Source organism: Strix uralensis, chromosome 2 (genome assembly GCF_047716275.1).
Source record: "Strix uralensis isolate ZFMK-TIS-50842 chromosome 2, bStrUra1, whole genome shotgun sequence".
Classification (NCBI taxonomy): Eukaryota; Metazoa; Chordata; class Aves; order Strigiformes; family Strigidae; genus Strix; species Strix uralensis.
In genome coordinates, this window is record NC_133973.1 from 76409481 (window position 1) to 76432626 (window position 23146).

A 23146-nucleotide genomic window follows, 5' to 3' on the forward strand; every position below is an offset into this window, starting at 1 on the left:
AACTAGGCAGACAGGTTAGTTCACAGATAAGTTTAACGTGTGCCCTAGAAAATGTGCATCTCTGTCTAAAGATGACATGAAGCTTGGGATGTTTGGGGGTTTTTTTTATTGGTGTTTGTTTGGGTTTTGTTGTGGTGGTGGTGGTTTTTTAACTAACATAATAAAATTCACAATGTATCAGTGGGACAAGCTTAGCTTAGGGTGTCCTACCTGACATTTTCAGAGAGTAAGGGACTGAATAAGCACAAAAATCATAACCACTCTCAGGCTTTAGAGCTATGCAATTAAATTAAGCAAGTCAGGGGACAAAGTAGTGAACTCTGTCATCCACACCCCTGAACTGTTAGCTCACCCCTTGGTTCTGTTTTGGACTCTTAAGCTAGCATTACTCAAGCTAAGCCTGCTGTATCTAAGCAGTATGAATGTAAGCCAGTCAGTTATCACCTGGCTTCAAAATCAAGGAGATGTCCCAGATACCACATTAAGCACTACAGGCAAAATATGATGAACTACATCTATATAACAAGTCATAGCCCCTTATTTGAAAGGGAAACAAACTGGTTTGTTTAAACAAGTACCAACAAATTGAAGAGATTAACAGGTATAAGGGCATTACCAAATAACTAAGAAACACTAGCAAGCTATTAGAGATCTTTACAGAACTGAGAACCAGATGCACTCACTACTACAACAGACATAGGATTTTTTGGGTTAGGGGTTCTTTGGAAAAAAAATCCAGAATGAGTTATGTTATACTGCACTGATACCTTACTTTCTCTTCCTCCATGCCACCCTAAGATAACTTACTAAGACAGGAAATGCTTCAGTCACTGATCCTTTTTCTGGCAAGGATGAAAATTTGTAGAACTCATGACTTCTATATGCTTTTTGTTTCACTAGCTGAACGGCATGAAGCACAAACTTGGCAGTCACATCAGCTGAACATGAACATACTGTTACTTCTAGATAAAAGAAAGAAATTAAGTTTAGTTTCAAGAGCCAAGAATTTTAGAAGAAAAGCAGAGATTGACCAGAAAAACACTAGTTTCACAAGTAATTTGTAATTTAAGAAGTTACATGGTACCCCAAGTGGCTCCATATGTGAATAATGCTTACATATCAGTTATTTACAAAGACCGTTTCAGATTAAGGAAAACTAGCTAAGTTCAGAAATCAGTTAAGAGAAACATGACTCAACTAAATGGTGAAAACTAATCAGAAAGTACAGATGTATAATCTGTACAGGACAGACTGCTGCTGAATTCCAAATCACTAAACAACAATCCTTTCAAGAATCTTTCATTTAGACTGAAGTAATCTCATACAGGAAGACAAGAAAAAAAACCTTTTTTTCCTCCATGAAGAATTATGAGCTACTTGCCCATTATGAAAAATCACATTTTTTTCAGTTAAGATATCTTTCAACACTACATCCATAGACCTTAAAAACAAGGCAAACCTCAGACAGTAATACTTTTCCATAAACGTGGGGTATTCCTCCAGTTATGGGCAATCACTTCAGATTGTATTTGCTGGTTTCTAGAAGATGGAGAATTAGAACTGCTATACCAGAAACCATCAGATAATTTAAAATCACTCCTCTAAAAGCTTTAAAATCAAATAAATATTTTATATATTCATGGGTCAAATCCTTCAGTTCTTATTCACGCAGAACTCAAAATCATTTCAAAACAGCTTTGTCGAGTCTGACAGATGCAATTTTTTTATTTAATTAATGTTTTCATTTTCCTTACCAGCCCATGTAGCTCCCTGTGGAACATCAATGAAGTGCCTTCGGATTTGACCAGGTTTAAAATGAACATCTGTATACATCAGGTCATAGCTTGATGATTCATCTACTCTGTATGTCAAAAAGAAAACACAAACAGTAATCAAAACAAGCTGTGAAGCCCTTTTTAAGTATTTTTAAATGCAAAAATACTCTCCAAAAAAACTGTACAATGAGGATATTTAGTCCTCAGCACCAATTACTTTAATCCATACTAGTACAGAATCTGACAGCACAAAATATCTACAAGATTTAAAAAAATCAGCTCCACCACATTATGTAGAATTCCTCCCTGCATCCCTGAAGTTACTGTGTTTAAACATAAGTATCAAGGAATCCTAGTTTTCAGTGGATCTGTTTTTCCTGGCTGAGTGACTTTCCATAACGTGGGCTAAGGTCTGTAAGAAGTAATATTTCTATGAATGAGTTAGAGAAAAGTTACTTTTTTTTTGTCAGGGCAGATTGTCCACTGAAGAGGTTTAGTAAGGTACTCTCCTTCTTTATCAACATCACTGAACTTGTAAGTTTAAACCAATGATGGGCACAATACTAACTCTCCAAATCCACTGTATTAAAGTCATGATGGAAGCTTATCCCAATGTTCACCTGTCAAATAATGCCCTCTACCTTTCTGTACTTTAGTAGAAATGAACAAACTCCAGTTGACCTACACCTATGAGTATATCAATTGATACTTTGGTCACAATCCAGAAGTCATCTGTATTCTAATGGACCCAGAAGCTGCTGCCACTGTGGCTAAGCCCACCAGAACACACTGCCTTGTGGCTGCCAGGACCAAAATTACAAAACAGCCACTGTTGTCTAAGTCTGCTACAAGAATCTTTTCAGATATCCGCTCCCTTATCAAGGTTAGTAGTAAGTTCAAGAACTCCTGGAGAAAGAAGGTGGTGAAATAAATGGCAACAAGTAAAGTGGGTACCAAAAACTAAACTTAAAAATGCAGATAAAGCCTCAGTTTACTGACCTTGTTGGTATAACAACAGTTATTGGGACTCTGAATAGAGGACCTGCATTAGGCATTGCTATGTCATATCCACACACCTAACAAAATAAAATACAGCCATTTAAACATCTTTGGTCAAAAAGGAAATTACAGAAGACAACAATAAACTTAAACTAGTTACAGAGTATTTCAAATCTTTGTAGCTATCACTGAGAAAAAAAAATATCTTAATTTGACCACTGTCACCCTAGAAATAGTAAAACAGCAACATTCACCAAGAAAAAAAAATATTTTCACACTTACTACTCATTTCAGCCCTTCCCCAGAAGTTTTCAAGCTTTCAATCCTCATTTGATAGTCCCATATCAAAAGCTCAACCTAGTTTCAACTCAGAATTTGTCATAAACAGCCACCTTATTTTATTTCATTTTAATCCTTTTTTTCCAAGATTGTTTGAGTAAATACAGTTCAATTTACCATGCCTTTCATGGCCAAGCTTTAAATACTATCTCTGAAAATTTGTTCCATCATCACTTTGCTAAAATGTTCTCAGTGGTACCATAGAAGACTTGCAACTCTAAGCATCTTAAGCAAGTCTCTTGTAAAAAAGCAAGCTGATATAATCTTCATTACAATCAACTACAACGCAATGGAAACACTTCAACATTAGTATTATGTTTGGGATGAGGATGAAGAGGGGTAAAAAATTTTTTGTTGGTGGGTTTCTTTTGCAGGAGTGAAAGAGGGTAGTTGGAGAGAAAATGAGAAATTTAATAGCTTTCCTATTAAATTTATCCTAATCTGAACATGGCCACTCAAAGTCAGCAAAATGCTTCTGCTGTACACAGCCATTACCACTCATTTTTCTCCTTCACCTTCTAAAATGGAAAGGAGTAGAGGTGAGGAAGCAATAAAATAGACTGCATCATTGTACCCAAGCAAATCCTCAAGGTAAACCAAAATCTTCGGTCCATATAAGACTGCATGGCACCACCACAAGAGCCAGGCCAGTCCTTAAGCCACCACAGAAAGAGAAATATTTAAGACCTCATAAAAGCGCAAATCTCTGTACTCAATAATAATACAGGACTGAGCATGACAGTCAAAAATGAAAACGTATCCAGAGAAAAAAAACCTCAGTGAATGGTTATTTATTTGGTTTATATTTTCTACATGCTTTTACATTTTAAACACAGATACTGAAAGTCCCATTGGCATGTGCTATACAACATTGTAGAGCGTAACAACTGCTGAACCCTGGATTCAGCCTGTATACTGAAATGGAGTGTGGCACTATTTTCCTGTCTGTGTAGCACACAGCTTTTCTTTCCTTAAAAATTACTTTTACAGAAGTTGATAGAGACCCCATGAAAAGGAAAGGGCACACAATCTTGCTTAGAACACCAATACTTCAATACCTCTGTATAATGTAGTCCTTCTCTCAGGCCACGTGGATCCACACGAATATTTATGTGTCGACACTGGTTCATAAGCTCTAAATGACTAGGACACTGGACCCACGGTGCATTTGAAGTTAAAGCTAAATGTAGCTGGAGAGATATTCTTTCAGTGTTTTCTGTAAAGAAACAAATTTTAAAACCACTTCAATAATACAAATATATGCTTAAATTCTATTATAACACAGTATTTGCCATTTAAATGTAATAGGAACCAATTCCTTTGGGCCCCTGGATGTCAGATTCTCCACAAAGGACAGTGTTCTATATTATTTGTTTTAATTTGAGAAAAATAGCAGCAGTGTGCAGTAAAATAAAGGTTGTACCCAACTTTGAAATTTTCCTCCCGAAGCAGTCAAACCTGACAAAGTTAAAGTTAGGCTAGTAAGCAACACTTCAGTTACCCACAACATAGTCTGGAGCAGGTATAAGCTTTCTGGTATAGATAGGAATATAATAAAAAGTAATTGCACTGATTCTGAATGTTTTAAAGCAACCTAAGCAAGAGGTAAAGTCTATTAGTCTACTGTATAATTATTTTATTTCTCTGTGTCATATGGTAAATTTAAAAAGCACCAATTGTAATGTAGTATGTCAAACAACCCATTTACTCCGAGTCAGTAACCTGTTCTGATTCACACCCTTTCTTTGCCTAAATAAACTGATCTCTTTGTCACATGCCAACCTTCTTGAGGATCACTGGTTTTAGGAAAGGAATTAATCTCAGTAACAAGCTCTCACATGGATCATATTTTTCATACAATGTAATTCAGTCTCTCAGTGAATTACAATTTATATTTAATGAAGTAAAACACAGCAAAACAGTTTATCAGCAAAACGGTTTATGGAGAAAAGACATCAAGCCTTATTTTGATTTGCACAAGTTACTTTTACCCTGTAACTAAAATCTGTATCAATTCCTGTATTGCCTTTAGATATCTTTATGTTTATCCATTATTAGACACTGAATTTAAGTCTAGTTTGTGAAACTAAGATTTTTCTCAGGTTGTGGAAACTTTAGTTAAAGTCCAAATCTAGAATTTAGAGTCTTTAAACAACTGAGAAACTATAAATAACTAAGGAACTAATTTCTGGGTAAGTTCTTTCATCTTTAGAGAAGTAATCATTCTTTGCCAAGAGCTTTCTACAACAATCTATAATTTCATGAAACATTAGGAATATTTGACTATTTTTCTGTATTATTCCCTAGCTCCACAACTTGGCTTTAAATTTCTTCAGAACAAAGAGAGATCCCTTTTTTCAGTGAAAGGAAGCATGAACAAACACACTCCCCCAAAACATGGAAGTGTTATAAGTCTGAGGTTAGAATGGAAAGGTTGTTTAGTTGCATGCCTTTATTTACCATGAAATTTAGAGTTGCACTTAGTCCTTTTATGGTACAGTTCCTATCACTCCTCAAAATCACAGCTTTTTTGTTTAAAGATTACACTTTATTTCCACCTGCCCCCCTCATCATACAAAAGCTCTTTCCTACCTGTATTCTCAGGAAAGACAGGTTCTATGCCAACCCCATGATCAGAAGGTGCAGCTGTCTGGGCAGGATCTCTGAGGTAGATTCCACGGTTGCTGCCGACAGTAACTGTAAAGCCTATGTTACTTGTGAATGATGAATTCTGAATGAGGTAGTCATAGGCTTTATCAACCTGTTAGAAAGAACATATTCTAAATCAACATATTTCAACTTAATAGTAATATATGCATTTTATCTTCAGTATGATGTGTTCAGTAAGCAGAGCAACAAACAGCAAAGTAACTGGCGTGCTACCTGAGCCACAGTGACTGCACCTTACATGATACTCAGTATAGAAAATGAGGCAGTATTTTCAGTCTGCAACAGCCACACAGAGCACATTAAAATCAAGAACATTAAAAAACCCAAAAGACAAATCTCCCTTGCTGTAAATCCATCAAAAGATGCATACCAAAAGTTTTCAGAGATGACTTCAAAGACAAAGAGTACTTCAAAGGCCCAGACTTACTATACTAATTTAGGCACCTTTCTCATATGTGGAGCAACACTAGTAAAGCTTTTAAACCTTTTATACAATACAAGTTGAGCAGTTCAAAAGAGACAAGCAATCTAGGATGCCCATATAAGTTTTATATATTGATATGAAATAAGAGAATAAGGTCATGAAATTCAGCCCCAGATTTAAGTAGATGGGCTGTCACAGTAAATTCAGATGACAAGTTCATCTTTTTTGTTTTAAAAAGGCACCCTTCTATCTCACTTTCTATTCTATTGACTCCAAAAATCTTAAGAGTCTCCTCTACTTCACAGTGAGCTACCCTCACCAGCAGAGATTAGGGCACTCTCCTTTGAGACAAGTGGACATAAAATAGCCTTGGTCTCCCAGAGCAGAGTTTTAACCACATTTAACACCTGTTTAATCACAGACTACTAAATCGTAAGATATGACTGATGCATTTCATTTTTCTGTGGCAATGCTTTTTATTTGATATGGCCACCACCATTATTGCCTTCTGTATTAAACTCAGTGTTACAGATGTGCTTAGCGGACATTACCTACTAGGTTCTAGCATCTCCAGAATGTGAGTTTAGGGCTAAGCATTTAATATCTAGCTTCTTCAAGCATGAGAGCAAAATCTCAGTACCTCTATTTGGCTAGGATGGGAGTGACTTTAGGCAAAAACCAGCAGCAGCTCTTTAAGAACTTAAGCTATGCATAGGGAGACTGCCATTCACTATGCTTTCATCAAAGGATCCGTCACAGATTTCCAAGCTACTTAGAAGTCCACAGGATATAATGGACACTCAGACTTTTCAGTGCAGGCCCAGGGCAAAGTCATCACACAACTGCAGTCGTACTGCTTTATGAACCACCGTGGGTATCTCTGTATTTTCATTGTCCAGAATTTACAGCTCCAGCTTTTGTCTGCACAGAACAAGTTCAGCTCTCTCTGACAACAGCATAAAAACATTTTTGGACATTAGGACAGAATTTGGACAGCATCCAAATCTACATGTGGGTGATAAAAACCCACATCCCACTTCAATGTCCACATACCTTTTTGATCAGTCTAAGAATGTGTCTACTTAACACATTTATTCTACAGTAACTGCATGCTGAAACTGAAAGAACTGTCTCATGCCTCCTCCCCTCCCACTACATTCCCTTCTCCCTCAATCAGATCTGAGAAGCAAGTAGCACGGGAGCAAACTGAGTGAGCTTATCTAGAAAGCTGCTCTTTTTTTGTGGGTTACTTTTCCATTGGCAGTTATTTATATTATGCTGGGTTTTTTGCTAGCAAGTACCTGAATAATACCATGTCCTTGTGCAAATACTTCTATGTTTTCAGCTTCCACTGCAGTATTTTCTAATGCTCTTCTGACTGAATGAACAGTGTAATGAATATTATTAGCTTTGAGTCCTGAAATGAAAAATAAGGGTATTATTGGATACAACAAAAAATGTAAAGTTACTGCATTTTTTTTTAAAAAGAAAAACGTATCTAATCTCTTCCAGACTATGCATCTATATTTAACATTGTAGCACATTACCTGACAATACTAATGCAATGCCTCCACATGCATTGGGAGAAGACATGGATGTACCATTCATGAGTTGTGTTCCTCGCAGAGTCCAGTTTGGAACAGAAGCAATAGCACCTCCTGGGGCACTGATACTTACTCCAAGGGCTCCATCAGTGCTAACGTTAAAACAGAATAGTTGAAAAACAAACTTTTTTCTGCACACTTTATCTTGAAGTTATTTGTGCACTTAAGAAAATAATTGTAGCTTTAGGGAACTTTCACAAGTATATTACTTATTATTACTTATCCATTAACCCATGAAACCCAAGAAAAAGCATGCCACTAAATAGCAATTTAAAATGTCATATTAATCATCAGCTATGCCTGTTTTACTCCTCGATACTCTTCACCAGGCTTCAGTTTAGTCAGCAGAATATCTTCTGGGATTTGAATCAGAAATTTCTTGCAAACAAACCTATTAAACACTTCAATACATAAATTAGTACTCTACATAGCCTATTTAACAGTTATTATTTTTAAAGAAAAACAGTAAAAGGAAGACTAGAAAAGATCCAAAAACCCAGATCTCTAATTTCTCATGTTGCCACTTCAATACTAGCTCAGATTTTAAATTACAATACAGAACCTGAAACAAGGAGAGCAAGGGAAGATGACAAAACCCAGTAATGTCAAGAGGTGGACCAGCATCAGCTGGGCCTAAGCCACCTTTCTTTCTTGCCCAAGCATATTTAAGAACGGAGCAAGTACCTATGGCACAGTTAAAGCAGCATCTAGTCTTCAACTGTATGAACCAGATATACCTTATCTTCCTTGCTCTGGATAGACAAAAATTGCACTGCTTCAATAAGGACAGCACTGTGCCTGAGCTATTAAGTTCTGTAGACAGGCAGGGTATTTTAGGGTATTTATATCCCACACTAACTGCTTCATATGTCTAAAATCTGTCTCAAAACAGAGTACTCTTAGTATGATACTGTAACGTAACATTTGGACATATTTTATGACAGCCCTATATAAACAACAGGTTCCAGCCAAGCACTGCATGGCGTATCTGCCTGAAAGCCTCTACTGCTTACTTGGACAGACTGATGCCCTACCTCAAGCCTTGTCTAGCAAAGTTTTAGGAACTCTCCAGTCACCTATGTGTTGCACCCTACACAAGTGAAATCCTCCTTTGGCCAGACTTGGACCTTCCAGCTGACATATGCTCATTCTGACTGTTTTACAATGCAAAGTGACAAAGCACACAAAATGTAGTTTTTATACATATATGCATGTGTGTATGTACATCAATAATAATTACAAATCTTTCTCCCTTTCTCAGCTGAAGGCAAAGACCACATTTCTCTTTTCCCTATATGAAACACGACAGTTCTACATAATATAGTTCCTGGAACAATATACTTGCCTGTAAATATACAAACACCATGACAGCTAACTTTAAAGACCAATGCTAATAGGGAAGCATTTGCTATGTAACCAGCAAATAAACCAAGGACCAACCTCAAGCTATTTTTTTTTTTTTATTTTCTCATTCACCCAATACTATTGTAGGCTAAAGTACAAAAGACAGTATGCAGTAACTTCATGACTCACAAGAACAATTCCAAAGTCTAAACACAGGCAAGAACTCAGGAAGAGACACTACACTTTGTTTCTTCTTTTGGCTACCACATTACTATCAAATGTTTCTGACACATGAAATAAAAAAATGAAGTTTTCACTGCCCCTAAATTTTATTTTATAGATCTTTGAGATAATTTTCTATAACACGAGGTAGAAAAGCATTTGTCTGCCTACTCACACCTCTACTGAACTCAAGCAAAACCCTTGAATAAGTTGTGCCATCACAGCAATGTGACTGAAGCCACAAGTAACACAACTACAGTAACAATATTTCTTTTAATCTTCAACACTAACAGAACAGTTAACTTCACCACACTAACTTAATGAAATAAATGCTATGGAAAAAATCCTCTGAAAAAATAAATTTCAGAAAGAGAACAAATTTCTAAACAACTTCTCAACAACTTTTATCATGTCTGAATAGGTTTGCGCACATCAAATACACCTTCCTGAAACATACAAGTTGTGCTGAGGCAGTTCAGTGGTCTTCCCATTGCCCAAGGAGTTCTAGAGCCTGACATACAAAGGCTTTCCAAGAACAGCAGGCTACCTACGTTCTTCCCGTGGGAAAGAAATACTATTATTCTGGTATTAATGACCAATTTTTAGATTTTGTATTACATAATCTGAACCTCAGAGTAATGAATTTGTTCCTTTAGTATAACCTACCTAGGTCCTCTGGAAGACCAAGTATATTGATTTGCTGGCAGTTTTTCTCTTAAAGAGTATTCAGCAACCATCATGTCAGGTGATACATAGGCACCAACACCTGTAAAAAACATTCAAGCATTTTAGATGTACAATGAGTTTTTATTAAAATAAAAATTAAATATTACTGTGTTTTAAATTCATTATGAGAAGGATTTTTCCTTGACATTTAAAAATGGAAACATTTTTCATCTCTTTAAATTCAGGTACTTTCACAGAGCAAGTGTAAAGCAGCATGCTACGCAGTAACAATGCTGATGATCATACTGTGTAATATTAAAATATTATGTAAACTTCAAAGTTTAATTTTTATTCAACTGGAGTAGAATGTATTCACCTTCTACATTTCCTTCACAACAGATCACTTTTACGCGTCTCCACTCTCTCCCACACACCTTTGGCTGTGTTTACACTGTTACAAACTACACCAACCATACCTCAAAGAAAACTATGTGAACTGGTTCATGTTCACATGGCTCACAGCTACACCACCTGGAACAGAGGGCCACATCCACACAGCTCAAACATAGTGACGAGATAGTCATTACGTCCTGTACATCAGTTCAAAGTGCCCAGAGCATGTAAATGACTACGTCGAAGTCTGCTAAAGATGTATTTTTAGAACACGATGCCAAGGAGGCAGATTGCATCCACACCACATACCTACCCTAAAGTGTACGCTCTATTTTCTTTATGGCACAAACACTATCAGGATGGTAGAAAACTACCACACCAAGCTGACAAACAAATTTTACAACGTCCATGTCCATACTGTCTGTGTGAATTAAGTCAACCTATCAACTGTATTTTGCTTTACCCTCAAAAAACAAAAAAAACCAACCCCGTATCTGGTTCACTCCAGATGGAGGACAAGAAGCAAGCTACTTTAGATGAAGAGTGAATGATCACCCAGTCTCTAGAGTGATACAACAAGTAAACTGAATTGACAGAGGAGATACATTTTAAGAGCAAAGCCAATGCAAACCTGAAAAGAGTTTTTTAGTTCCAGCCCCCAGTCTCAGTAGTGGAGTAATTGCAAATTAACTTTTAGAAAGTAATCACCATTAATTCTACTAGGTGTCCTGAAAAAGTGTGTCTCCTACTTTCAAGTCTACATGCTAGTCTCCTTGCATGAGAAATCTGAGATTTAACAAGCATCTTGTGTAATGCGGTAATGCAGCATCAGAGGATTTACATAAAAATTAAGACCAGAAAAGTTAACCCCAAACTCTAGACATTTTGCTAAGTCTTTTTCCTCAATCTTTCACTGAAATACCAAAAATATACACCAGCCCATCAGAAAAAACAATTCTTATGCCAGTAATAGACTTGCATAGAAGTGGCACTACAGCTGAAAGAATTCTTTCCCTAGAAGGACTTGTCTAGGTCACATCAGGAGATTATTTTATACCCAAATTAAAAAGCTTTGTTTCCCTATAAATAGAAATTAGACTGATGAAGACTGATGATCTAAAACTGTGGTTCTGACAATTCAGAATGCACTGCAAGACTTTCCAGAAGATTAGAATTCAACTTGGATTTTTCACAAGTTGCATTTACCAGCAGTTACTGGTCTGAGTGGTGTGCTCAGTTACAGTTAAAAATAAATAAATCTTGGAATCTTCAAATAGGTTCAGATCACAAAGATTTCTTTTGAAAATTTTATAGAAAGCCATATCAAATCAAGAACACCCGCCTCCTACGTCTGCTTTCTACATAAGATCTTGAATTTTAAGACGATACCAATCTAAATTTTTATACCTAAACATACAGCAAGTGCCTCCCTCAGAATTCATCTTGTAGCCCAGTAGTCTTCGATTTTTTAGATTTAGTTCAGCAATCAACCGATGATGTCAAACATGTAACACAAGTACGAACTTGAAAAGACAGAAGCTGAATACTGTGAATTTTTTTTAAAACAAATTCTTTACCTATTACACTAGATGTAGTTCCACCAGGACATCCTACTGTAGAAAGGCAAGGGCCATTATTTCCTGCACTTGAAACATAGATTACATTGTGTTTCCACACTGCTTCATTAATTACTTCACAAATTCTCCTGATGCAAGAGAAAAAAAGAAAAGTCATTTAATCAACAATATTGCTTTCCTCCCACAGGACAAAACTCCCATTTCTAATACAATCTCTGTGACCAGTCAGAGAACAAGGAATATTATGCAGCCTACTTCCCACACCTAGCAGAGGCAGTTCCAGTACAGAAGCTGACCACAAAAAAATATCTTCTGGTTTTAAAAAGGAGTAAGTTATGTAGTAATACTAGGTCTCAAAAACCCCCCCATGGATTAAGTAGTGTTCCAACTACAAAAATTCTTCATTATTCTAAAATATTCTTTGTATTATAAAACAACAGCACTTTTGATAGGTTTACATAACTTTCAAAGATAAGTTAAAAATGTAAACTGCAGTAGTGTAACGTAGATGAATCATTTGGGCCTGGACAATTTACTCTTACCAACAGTTCATTTACACAAAGCTCAACAAATGCTACTCCACTTCTTTGATATTAAAATACCTCGTATTAACTACAATAGTACTCACCCAGAATTTGGCCAGTGTGTTGCCTCTCCATAGCTATAGTTGACAAGATCACATTTGTATTTTATTGCTTCTATCATCTGATAAAGTAAAAATAGAAGTCAAAATACATACTAGTCATAGAATAAGTCACTTAAGGAATGCCAAAAAACATCTGCTTAAACTGACCTGCTACAGATCTAACAAAAAGGAATAAATTTCTTCTGACACTACAAAAAAATGTAATATACTTCAATCAGTAATTTAAGTGGTATTTTCCCAGTGAACAAACAGAATAAAAAAACCCACTCCCTCAACAGTCTTGTTCTTGCCATATACCAAGCTATAAATTAAGACATTACCCTGAGAGAAAACTGATGACTTCATTAGTATTGTCTCAAATGTCTGTCCTCAACAACATAAAATTCTCCTTTCCTGTGCAGTTTGTTAAATTCCAAAGTCACAAAAACATTACTGTACATCTTCATGTTACTATAGAAAGATATTCCATGGGCCACAAATATAATTTTCTATTTTCAGTTCCTTTTCTCATGTAAAATTTTTCCCCATCAACTCACTATATGGAAAGTGTCCTGGGCCTTTCATCATTAAAAAGGAATTATAAAACTTTCCTCACTCTTAAAAAAAAAAAGTTAAATTCAGCCACATGGGTAGATACTAGTCTCTATTCTAGATTTATTTAAGTATTCTATAGTTACTTAGATAACTACAAAAAACCCCACAGAATACAGAACTTTAAATAAGCATACAAGTAGCTTAATGCATGTGTCAAGCTAGCCAGACATACTGCAGTTTTGTCAGTCGGATAAACCCGTAAGTGCTCTGTGCAACAGAAATCTTGTTTTATATTAAAACAGTAGTCTTAACATATGTTTTAGTGGGGTTTTTTGGGGGGGTATTTTTGTTTTGGATTTTGGGTGTGTGTGTGTGTTTGGTTGTTCTTGACTTTTTTTGTTGGAAATAATCTAGAACCATAAAAACACAGCCTATAAGCAAGTAGAGCAGAAAGTGTTCCACAATATTACACAATTAAGTCACACTGCTAAGATTAATTGTTTATTCGGTGAAATACCCACAGCTCTTATTAGACCAGTGCCAGTTTCCATTGTACTTAGTCTTGTATCGCCAATCTTGATTGCAAGAATCTGAGCTCCAGGAGCCACACCATTTCGTTCTGGTTCTTCTGGAAAGTACCCAGCTGCAATACTAGCCACATGTGTTCCATGTGCTCCTGAGCAAATGAAAAGTTGTATCACTGTATGTTTAGTGAACTTCCTTTACACCAATTTAATACACTACAGCTCAGTTAATTTTCACTTATTGAGCTATAAGTATAGAAATCCAGTTGGTGGCCAGCCACAACTGTTGTTCCCCTGGGCTCAGTACCGGGGACAGTTCTGTTTAATACCTTTATCAATGATCTGGATGAGGGGATTGAGTGCACCCTCAGTAAGTTTGCAGACAACACCAAGTTGGGCAGGAGTGTTGATCAGCTTGAGGGTAGGAAGGCTCTACAGAGGGATCTGGACAGGCTGGATCAATGGGCCAAGGCCAACTGTATGAGGTTCAACAAGGCTCAGTACTAGGTCCTGCACCTGGGTCACAACCACCCCGTGAAATGCTACATGGCTTGGGGAAGAGTGGCTGGAAAGCTGCCCAGAGGAAAAGGACCTGGGGGCATTGGTCAACAGGCAGCTGAGTGTGCCCAGGTGGCCAAAGCCAATAGCATCCTGGCTTGTGTTAGAAACAGTGTGGCTAACAGGACTAGGGAAGTGATTATCCCCCTGTACTCAGCACTGGTGAGGCTGCATCTCGAATACTGTGCTCAGTTTTGGGCCCCTCACTACAAGAAAGACATTGAGGTGCTGGAGTGGACAAGGGCTGGAGAAGGGCAACAAAGCTGGTGAAGGGTCTAGAATACCCTTAGTCTTATGAGGAGCGGCTGAGGGAACTGGGATTGATTAGTCTGGAGAAAAGGATGCCCAGGGGAGATCACCTTGCTCTCTACAACGACCTGAAAGGAGGTTGTAGCAAAGGTGGGTGTTGGTCTCTTCCCAAGTAACAAGTGATAGGACAAGAGGAAATGGCCTCAAGTTGCACCAGGGAAGGTTTAGATTGGATATTAGGAAAAATTTCTTCACCAAAAGGGTTGTCAAGCATTGGAACAGGCTGCCCAGGGAAGTGGTTGACTCACCATCCCTGGAGGTATTTAAGAGACATGTAGATGTGGCACTTAGGCACATGGTTTAGTGGTGGACTTAGCAGTGTTAGGCTAACAGTTGGACTCAATGATCTTAAGGATCTTTTCCAACCTAAATGATTCTGTGATTCTATAAAATGAGCCCAAGCTTCAAATCATTTCATTTAATAGATGTCATATAAAAAGCAGTAAACAGCAGCAATTGGTAAAATGAAGCAGCTTGAGGGGAAAAAGGAGGCAGCAGGCAGAGAGAAGTAAGTATTAACTTAATTCCACTAACTAAAAGGCTCAACACTTCCTACTCAAAGTTATGAAAATTGTACCTGAGGTGACTCAGATGGTGGGGATTAAGCGAAAAAATTAGAAATATAACTGTACAGAAGTATAAAAAGGAATTTCTCAAAAAAAATTAAAATCAATTTTGAAACCTGAACTGCTCCTGTAGTTCTACTGAGATGGGATAGTTTCATGACAAATTAAGAGCATTTTTCAAATCAAATACATCCATACCACCTTTAACCACTCAGAATGTGTCCAGAACAAAACATGATTATATAAAGCATACACAAATATGGGTTCAGAGCAGTTGGAGCTATGGCTACAGTGACACCTGCCATGACAAAAAAGTATGGATAAACCAAAGTAAAGATTAATACCCCTTTTGCTCATGGATGTCTTAAGATTCTTAAGTTATATAAGCACAAAGGACAGCAACTAAAAAAAAAAAAAAAAAAAAAAAAAATCAATCACCACCCTACATTTAAGAAATAAAACAAAAAAGGTACTTTGAAAGAAGGTTCTCTCTATTTTAGGCTTTAAGATGCATGAACATCTTTAAGAGTACCTAAGATACCCATTCTATATATACATGCATATGAATACAAAGTTGACAATATTTCGGACAAAAATGCAAGCAAGTTTGGTAATGAGCTGTTATTATAGGTCTAGTTCAGGAAATCTGAATATTGCCATAGCAATGAACACTGTATTAAGACAGCTGCCTTGAGCCATCCCAAGTATCAGAATCAGGACTAAATACAAATTGCTGCTTCTCATACCCACTCAGCAGCAAAATTTTCTTAAGATTACTTTCATTTACCTCCACTTGTCACAATGGAAAGAAGGTTTCCATCATCATATATATTCACAGAATAATTCAACATCTCAGATGTTCCAAAAGATCCATATTCCTGAGCCTCTTTGTAGGTTCTCAGCACTGTACAGCTAGTTAAGTCACCACTCTCACTTGTATCTATGCAGGCTCTGCCAACAAAACCAAAAAAAATATGCAAGATTCCAGCTGCTGTAAACTTTCAGTTATCTCTCTCCCCCAGCAAAGAGTACCACAAAGACTTCAAGAAGTCTGGTTCTGTGTTTATGGTATCTTACTACTTTAAGTTGGTATTTTTAAATGTGGTTGTTTATACTTAGATTCAGAAACTACAAAGATCTCTAAATAAACTGATTCTCAAATGCTACTAAATTAAAATAAATCTGTCTTTGAAAATCAAGCATATGGAAATTCAGGCAACCTCTTCAAGGAAGAAATTTTACTAAAGCTAGCTGTTCCATGCTGGTACACAAACATCTGAAGTCTTACCCACTGTTTTATATGATGTACAGTGTCAGTCAAGAAAAGTGTCACATTACTTCTTGAAGTTTGTGCAAAGACTTCTGTTTTGGGTTTTTTGTGTTTTTCTATCACCAATGGATACTCAAAGCAATTCTACTCTGCCTCAGAGGAAAATCCCACAAGTTTACAATTTATATCATGCTGTCTTCAATAAGCCTTCACTCTACCCTACCTTCATTTGGGATCGGAACTTTGACATGAAACTCAAGTGATACAGCAGGATTATTTTAAAGCAAATCATATTAAAGACCTCTATAAAGAGGGTTGATTTAAAAGTTAACACAGTCTTCAATGCAAGCTGTTGTTTTATGTGCAGAACAAGACGTTTTAGACAAGTTTAGGCATTTACCTCCAGGTCTCACCGTCATTCCATACTAGACAATCATATACTGGGCCTGGATCACTATATTTTTTCTCAAAAGAATTCAACAGTTCCACTTGATTTTGAAGTTCTTCCTTTATTAGCTTATTTACCTAGTAATGCAACAAAAATACAGTTAGACTATTTCTAAAACTATTACAAAATACATAATCCTATATTCCTTTCTGATGCTATACATTTGTTTTGTCATTTCCATCAAGAATGTAAGATATCCTAGGAGTCACAAACATCTAGAATGGTCTTCAACAGTGCACCATTTGTTATTGGCCTATTATGTATAACTATTTCCAATTTCTGTAATTGTAACATTTAAAGCCCTTTTTTTTTTCTTTTACAGATTGTGAAATGATACAGAAGTGACCCAAGGCACTTCTGGTACTTCACTGAAATAGTACCTAGTTTACAAAAAAAAGGACATGTTTAGAAGATTCCAACTCTGAACATAGCAAGGATGACAGCCTCAAAAGGGAGCATACTAAATTAAAAATAAAACTTATTAAAAATACACTACAAAGTATTTGAACTAATACCTTTTTCATATCTGAAAGTATCTTCCACATATCTCCTTCACTCATCTAATAAACTATTTTAATCCTCTCAACCAGTAACAAATTGTTGCAAATAAGTTTACAAATTTATTTAGATTTACGCAAACCTGGGAGGGAGAACTATGAGCAGCATCAAATTCTTCTTGTTTCCTGCAGGCCTCTGCTAGAGCCAGTCTGTGAACAGGATCCCAGAGTTTTTCCTTGCGTTCTTTCTGTAAGATAAAATCAGGTTGCTCAATATACTGACAAATACATATGTCAGAGGTATGAAGACTATGAAAAAATTTGAAAGTTCTGATTTGAGATACAATGGCTAAAAAAGTTCAGCACAATACTACAAATAAACATCAACTGCTACATAGAAAAAAGAAATGGACATCAGTAATTTCTAGGCTTTTTGCCTCAATGGACCACTGTGAGGACCACCACCAGGCCACCTCCTGTTGTTCTGAAAGATAACAGAATATGGATCATATCAAAACTCAACAGAAAAATCAGTGAGAGAACAGCTCTCAAGTGCTGGCTAGCAGCCTACATGTGTTATCAAATCACATACTGTTGTTTCCTAGAAAGACTTAAGAATCAAACCAGTGAAATACTACTATACACCAGAAGCAAAATGTTAATTCCTTACCTGAATCCTCTCCTTAAGAGCTTTAGGGTAGATATCATAGCCATTTTTTATGCCAATGTGATACTTGCCTGAAGGATTTACCCAGTTCAATGGAATCTACAGAAAAGTATATTCAGAAATAGGTTAACTAATGGTGTAAGGAAAAAAAAAAAAATCAACACTGTGTAAGAGAGCTTAGCAGAACAGACTTGCAAATATCACCAATTAAATTCCCTGTCTCCATGACAGTAACTGCTGCACTAAGTTTCAACAATATGATATGGCCATTTCAATGCAGTTCCAAAGGAATCAGTACCAATTTATGTGACACCGCCATTGAACATGTTTAAGTATCAGTTGCCCTGATACTCTACTTTTAAAACATAACACAGTCCCAGCAGTGACTTTATTGGGTAGAGGCCTGGGGAAATAAGAGCACTATAAATGAAAAGCAACACCCTGGCATGAAAGGGTATTATGGTTCGTGGTCACACAAACATCTGAATGTCCAATTTCATATCTCGCTTCAGTTTAGACTCTCAGTATATCAGATCCACTATTCCTAGTAACACCAGCAAAAGAGAGCAGCAGATTCACCCTTATAATCATATTCTGTGCAAAATTCAGAAGAAAGCTGATGGCATGCAGAGATCCAAAGATCTGATGCCCCCATATCACCTCATCAAACTAGCCAATCAAGAACACATCAGTAACATCTGTTCTATGTAGCAGAGACCTCTACTAGATCTCATCGTGCCCCTTCTAAAAACCCTACACCATTTCTGTTCTATTCATAGTGAGAATGCAGCAAGTCTACATCTAAGTCCTCACAGGCTTTTCAGTCTCTAGAACTATTTACATGAGCTTAACACAATTCCTCTTGTAGTTCACACAAATGTGGAATATACTAGCACTTTTAAAGACAGAACTGTGTCTGATATTTTTAAAGCGTGTTAGCATGCTTTCTTCAGTCAGCTTCCACAACTATATCAGATAGTGGTTTGAACAAAGAGTAATTAAATTAATATCAAGACCCCCACAAAGCTCTTTACACATCCCCATTTAGCTATAGAGAATATTCAATATAAAGACATATGAAAAGTAAAAGAAACTAAAGCAATCCATATGAAGATGAGCACGTGCAGTATTAGTTTTGGATAAGGCCTGTTTAAAAGTAGTTTCTGTAAGTTCTGCAGAAACCAAATAGGTCCTGAATTCGTTGTTAAACAAGAAAGAAAAAAACGCCCAGTGGTGTCTCTGCACCACCAAATACTCACCTTTAAAGTTCTTCCAGAAAGACCAGTAATTTCTCCATCTTTAGGTTCTACAATGGTACATGTGGTTACATCACCACTGCCTGTTGTATCAATTATATCAATTATCTTGGGTTTCCCATCAGTTGTAATCTGAAAATATGAGCACAGAAAAATTGAAAATGTAGTTGGTTACCCTTTAGCACATAAACCAGGAAATTTTTCATTTTTGTTAATAAAAATATCAACTTTCTTAAACACCCAACCTTTAACTGAAGGACATAAAACCAACTAGAAATTAGTTAAATTTCAAATTAACTGAGTGTGCTGTGTCCATCTTACTGGTTTATACAAATTCACTAACTCATTTCTAAAAAGGATTTAGAAGAGAAAAAAGTAAGAACATTGTATCAATAAAGCACACGACCATCGATTTAAAACCAAGCCTAAATTTGCAAAACCATTTGCAAAAACCGTTTGTGTTCAAATGACTTGCTGCATTGCTTCCATCCCACTATTCTGGCCAAATGTTACAGTAACGTGTGCTCAACTAACAAAATGAAACATGCTGAAGTATATGCACTCACAAGCTTGAGTCTCTTAACTGAGCTTAAACCTAAAGGGAACACGTTACCATCGCCTTATTTTTCCTGTTTCAAGGATTTTGCTTCAAGTTTTAATCAAGCTGAAGTGTTAGGAGCTATGGCTATATACACCTAACACTGTATAAGGAGTATTTTTACCAGGACGAGGAGAAAGAGATCTGACTAGCTAAGAAGAGTTTACGAGCATAAATTTAAAGTCTCCTCAAATTAAACGAAAACTAGCCCTGATGGGCTTTACACTAGTTGCAGGCAACTAAACAACCTACCTAAAGTTCCTTTGACCTAGAGGAACCTTCTATACAATTACCAAGAGTATGATTAAGATTTTTTTTTTAACATTCAGAAAAAATATTCAATGTTATCTTTTTGTAATAACATGGTCCATCTAGTAGGCATTGTATGAGCTTATTCAGCAAATAAACTATACTCCATATACAGCAGTATTTCCTTGAAGGGCAATATGAATTCCAAGGGCTGTAGCACCTCCCTTATGAGGACAGGCTGAGAGAGTTGGGGTTGTTCAGCCTGGAGAAGAGAAGGCTCCAGGGAGGCCTTATAGCAGCCTTCCAGTACTTAACGAGGGCCTACAGGAAAGATGGGGAGGGACTGTATCAGAGGACAAGGGGTAATGATTTTAAATTGAAAGAGGGTAAATACAGACTAGACATAAGGGCAAAATTTTTTACGATGAGGGTGGTGAAACACTGGAACAGGTTGCCCAGAGAGGTGGTAGATGACCCCTCACTGGCAATATTCAAGGTCAGGTGTGACAGGGCTCTGAGTAACATGATCTAGTTGAAGATGTCCCTGCTCATTGCAGGGGGGGGTGGACTAGATGATCTTCCAACCCAAACTATTGTAAGGTTCTATGAATTGGCCATGTGCGCCTATTTTTACAGTTCTACATTAAAGATTGATTTAAAAAAGAAAAAATAAATCAATAATCTTCCCAACATCTCCTATGCACTACCTACACTGAAAGTGAAAAAAGCTTCTTGTTCAGAAAAGCAACAACATTTTCACTTTTCTACGGTTTAAATATCTAGCATTGTTGCCTTTATTCTCTACTAATAATTTTTATTTTAGACCTAACATATATGGCAGGTAGTTTTGCTCAAATCATGCTCTGGAATTGTGAATTCAGCTGCCGAAGTTAACAACATGGTCAAGCTGTTCCATGAAAGTCACTCTGTTGCTACCAAAAAAACAAGGGTAATCACACCTCAACAAATAAGGATAAATACTTCCAATGTCTCAAATTCAAATGGTTTAAAAAAAATAAAATACACACAAAAATGCCCCCCACAATCCTCCCCCCAAAAATCAACAAAAAACCCAAACAAACAAAAATAACAAGCAAACCCCTCCACTAATAAAAACAGGTTTAAACAGCTGAAAAGAAAACAATCAAACCCAGAAATCCCAAACCCATAGCAACTATAAAAAAAACATTCATTTCATTTCCCAGAAGGTAACAAATATTGCTTTTGAAGAGGCTTGCTAAGGAAGAACTTCCATTACAGAAACCAACACTGTTACTCTGTTCATAGAAATTCATGTCCAGTTAAGAAAATTGTTAAAATGTGTTAACCTGTTAAAACATCTACTGAACAACAGATACACAGTAGTGAAAATTTACTTGGGAAACACAGTGCACAGGCACTAAAATCATACAATTTTCTAGCATTTGTAATTAATGCCTTCAAATGCCAGTCTCCACTCACAGAAAAGTCAAGAGCTGCTCCAATAATAAAGTAACTGCAAGCAAAACCTGAGATTATCAGAATCAGACATTTTTCAATATGCCTCTAATCAAAATGAATTATTCAGTGATCAAAGCACAAGAAAACAAGAATGAAAATGTAATCCAAGGTGACTTGTTTGAAGCAGACAAGTTATACTGCAACAGGTGGCCAGAACACAGATTTATGCCGTAGCGAGCTTGGGTAGTTTTAAAAGTTGTTTCCTAGCCAGGAAGAAAATGTGCAACTCCTACACTATACAGCTCTTTGCCTCCTAGCTGAATAGCAGGTCCACACACGCACGTGAGTTTGTACGATTAGAATCAACAAATCGAAGTCTTTCGGTCTGACACAAGAAAACTCAGAGTTTCAGGTGCAAAGGTCCAAGGTTCAATTCCTAACGGCAGCGATCCAGACAGGTTCACGGTCATTTAGTGCAAGTAACTGATATGGCTTCTTCTGCTGACATGAACCGTTGTTTGACATACTGCCCACCAGTAGTAATGCTACAGTGAAACTCAGAGTTCAACTGGGTTTTCCTTTTCAAGTCTTGTAATTCTGAGGAAAAAAAAATAATAAAAAAATAATCAAGTGAACTTGATCAATTCCCTTGTGTGAACAGAAAAATCCTGAAGTAATAAATTTATTATAGAGAGAAGGTACATTTTAGTACCTTTCACATTAAAATTCAAAAAATGAAGAACTTTTATACAATGAAAAATATTTTATAGTGTATCTATAACAAAGTCCCCAATCCTACCTTTAATATCATGGTTTGCCTACAGCCATTTAAAAAAAAATAGTCTACTAGTTTATAACTGAAAATTATTTTGTTGTTTATAACAAAAGTTTGAAAAACCATACTTTCATTTTAGCTCTGACTTCGTAAAGCAAATAAGTTAATAAATTGAACACATAAAAAATAACCTGTCTGCAGAGTCCTGGCAGCTGATCAGTAGAACAGTAGAGGAGCACCAGTATCTGTGACAATCCCAAATTAAAAGGCCAAGCAAGATGCATTTGAGCATGTTTTTGCCAGACCATACAATGTTACAGGCTCCAACTGACAGCTATTGCGGCAACAGGAGATGAACAAGTTCTTCAGCACTTTGGTCACGGGACAGCTGATAATCATCACAAATAAAATAATTTTCAAGCGTTTTTTTTTAAACTCAGTGCTGAAAAGCAAGTCAAACCAAACTAGCTGCTATTGCTAAAAGGTCGTCTCATAAAAGTACAAGATAATTTTAGTAAATAATACAGACACTTCACAAAATAAGCATGACTTCAAGAAGCAGATGAACTGACTTATTTATCGTGAAACATAACAAGAAGTGACAACAGCAACAGGGAAAGGACAGGGTGGGGTTGAACAAAGACTATACATACACAACCACAACGCTCCATTAAACATACCTTATCTGCCCACCTAAAATTTCATCAGTCGCTGTGCCTTAATGAGGAATTACAAGCCATGACTCGGCAGGTAACAATTCAACATAGATTTTACCAAGAGGGCTGAGAGGGGAAAA

The 23146-nt window shown here is 36.6% G+C and overlaps 1 protein-coding gene across 2 annotated transcripts in view; it reads right to left on the minus strand.

The window, feature by feature from the left end:
• TPP2 (tripeptidyl peptidase 2) overlaps window positions 1-23146 on the minus strand; it is a 62845-nt gene that overhangs the window by 36832 nt on the left and 2867 nt on the right. For both annotated transcript variants that reach the window (XM_074859327.1, XM_074859326.1), the window contains exons 2-17: window positions 19292-19420; window positions 18036-18131; window positions 17509-17613; window positions 16821-16945; window positions 15938-16101; window positions 13715-13869; window positions 12642-12718; window positions 12014-12141; window positions 10044-10143; window positions 7755-7903; window positions 7509-7624; window positions 5706-5874; window positions 4172-4329; window positions 2775-2851; window positions 1755-1861; window positions 808-962 (exon numbers count right to left, since the gene is read on the minus strand). In XM_074859327.1, coding sequence (XP_074715428.1) covers window positions 808-962; window positions 1755-1861; window positions 2775-2851; window positions 4172-4329; window positions 5706-5874; window positions 7509-7624; window positions 7755-7903; window positions 10044-10143; window positions 12014-12141; window positions 12642-12718; window positions 13715-13869; window positions 15938-16101; window positions 16821-16945; window positions 17509-17613; window positions 18036-18131; window positions 19292-19420 — 2010 coding nt within the window. The remainder of the gene's footprint in view (window positions 1-807; window positions 963-1754; window positions 1862-2774; window positions 2852-4171; window positions 4330-5705; window positions 5875-7508; window positions 7625-7754; window positions 7904-10043; window positions 10144-12013; window positions 12142-12641; window positions 12719-13714; window positions 13870-15937; window positions 16102-16820; window positions 16946-17508; window positions 17614-18035; window positions 18132-19291; window positions 19421-23146) is intronic.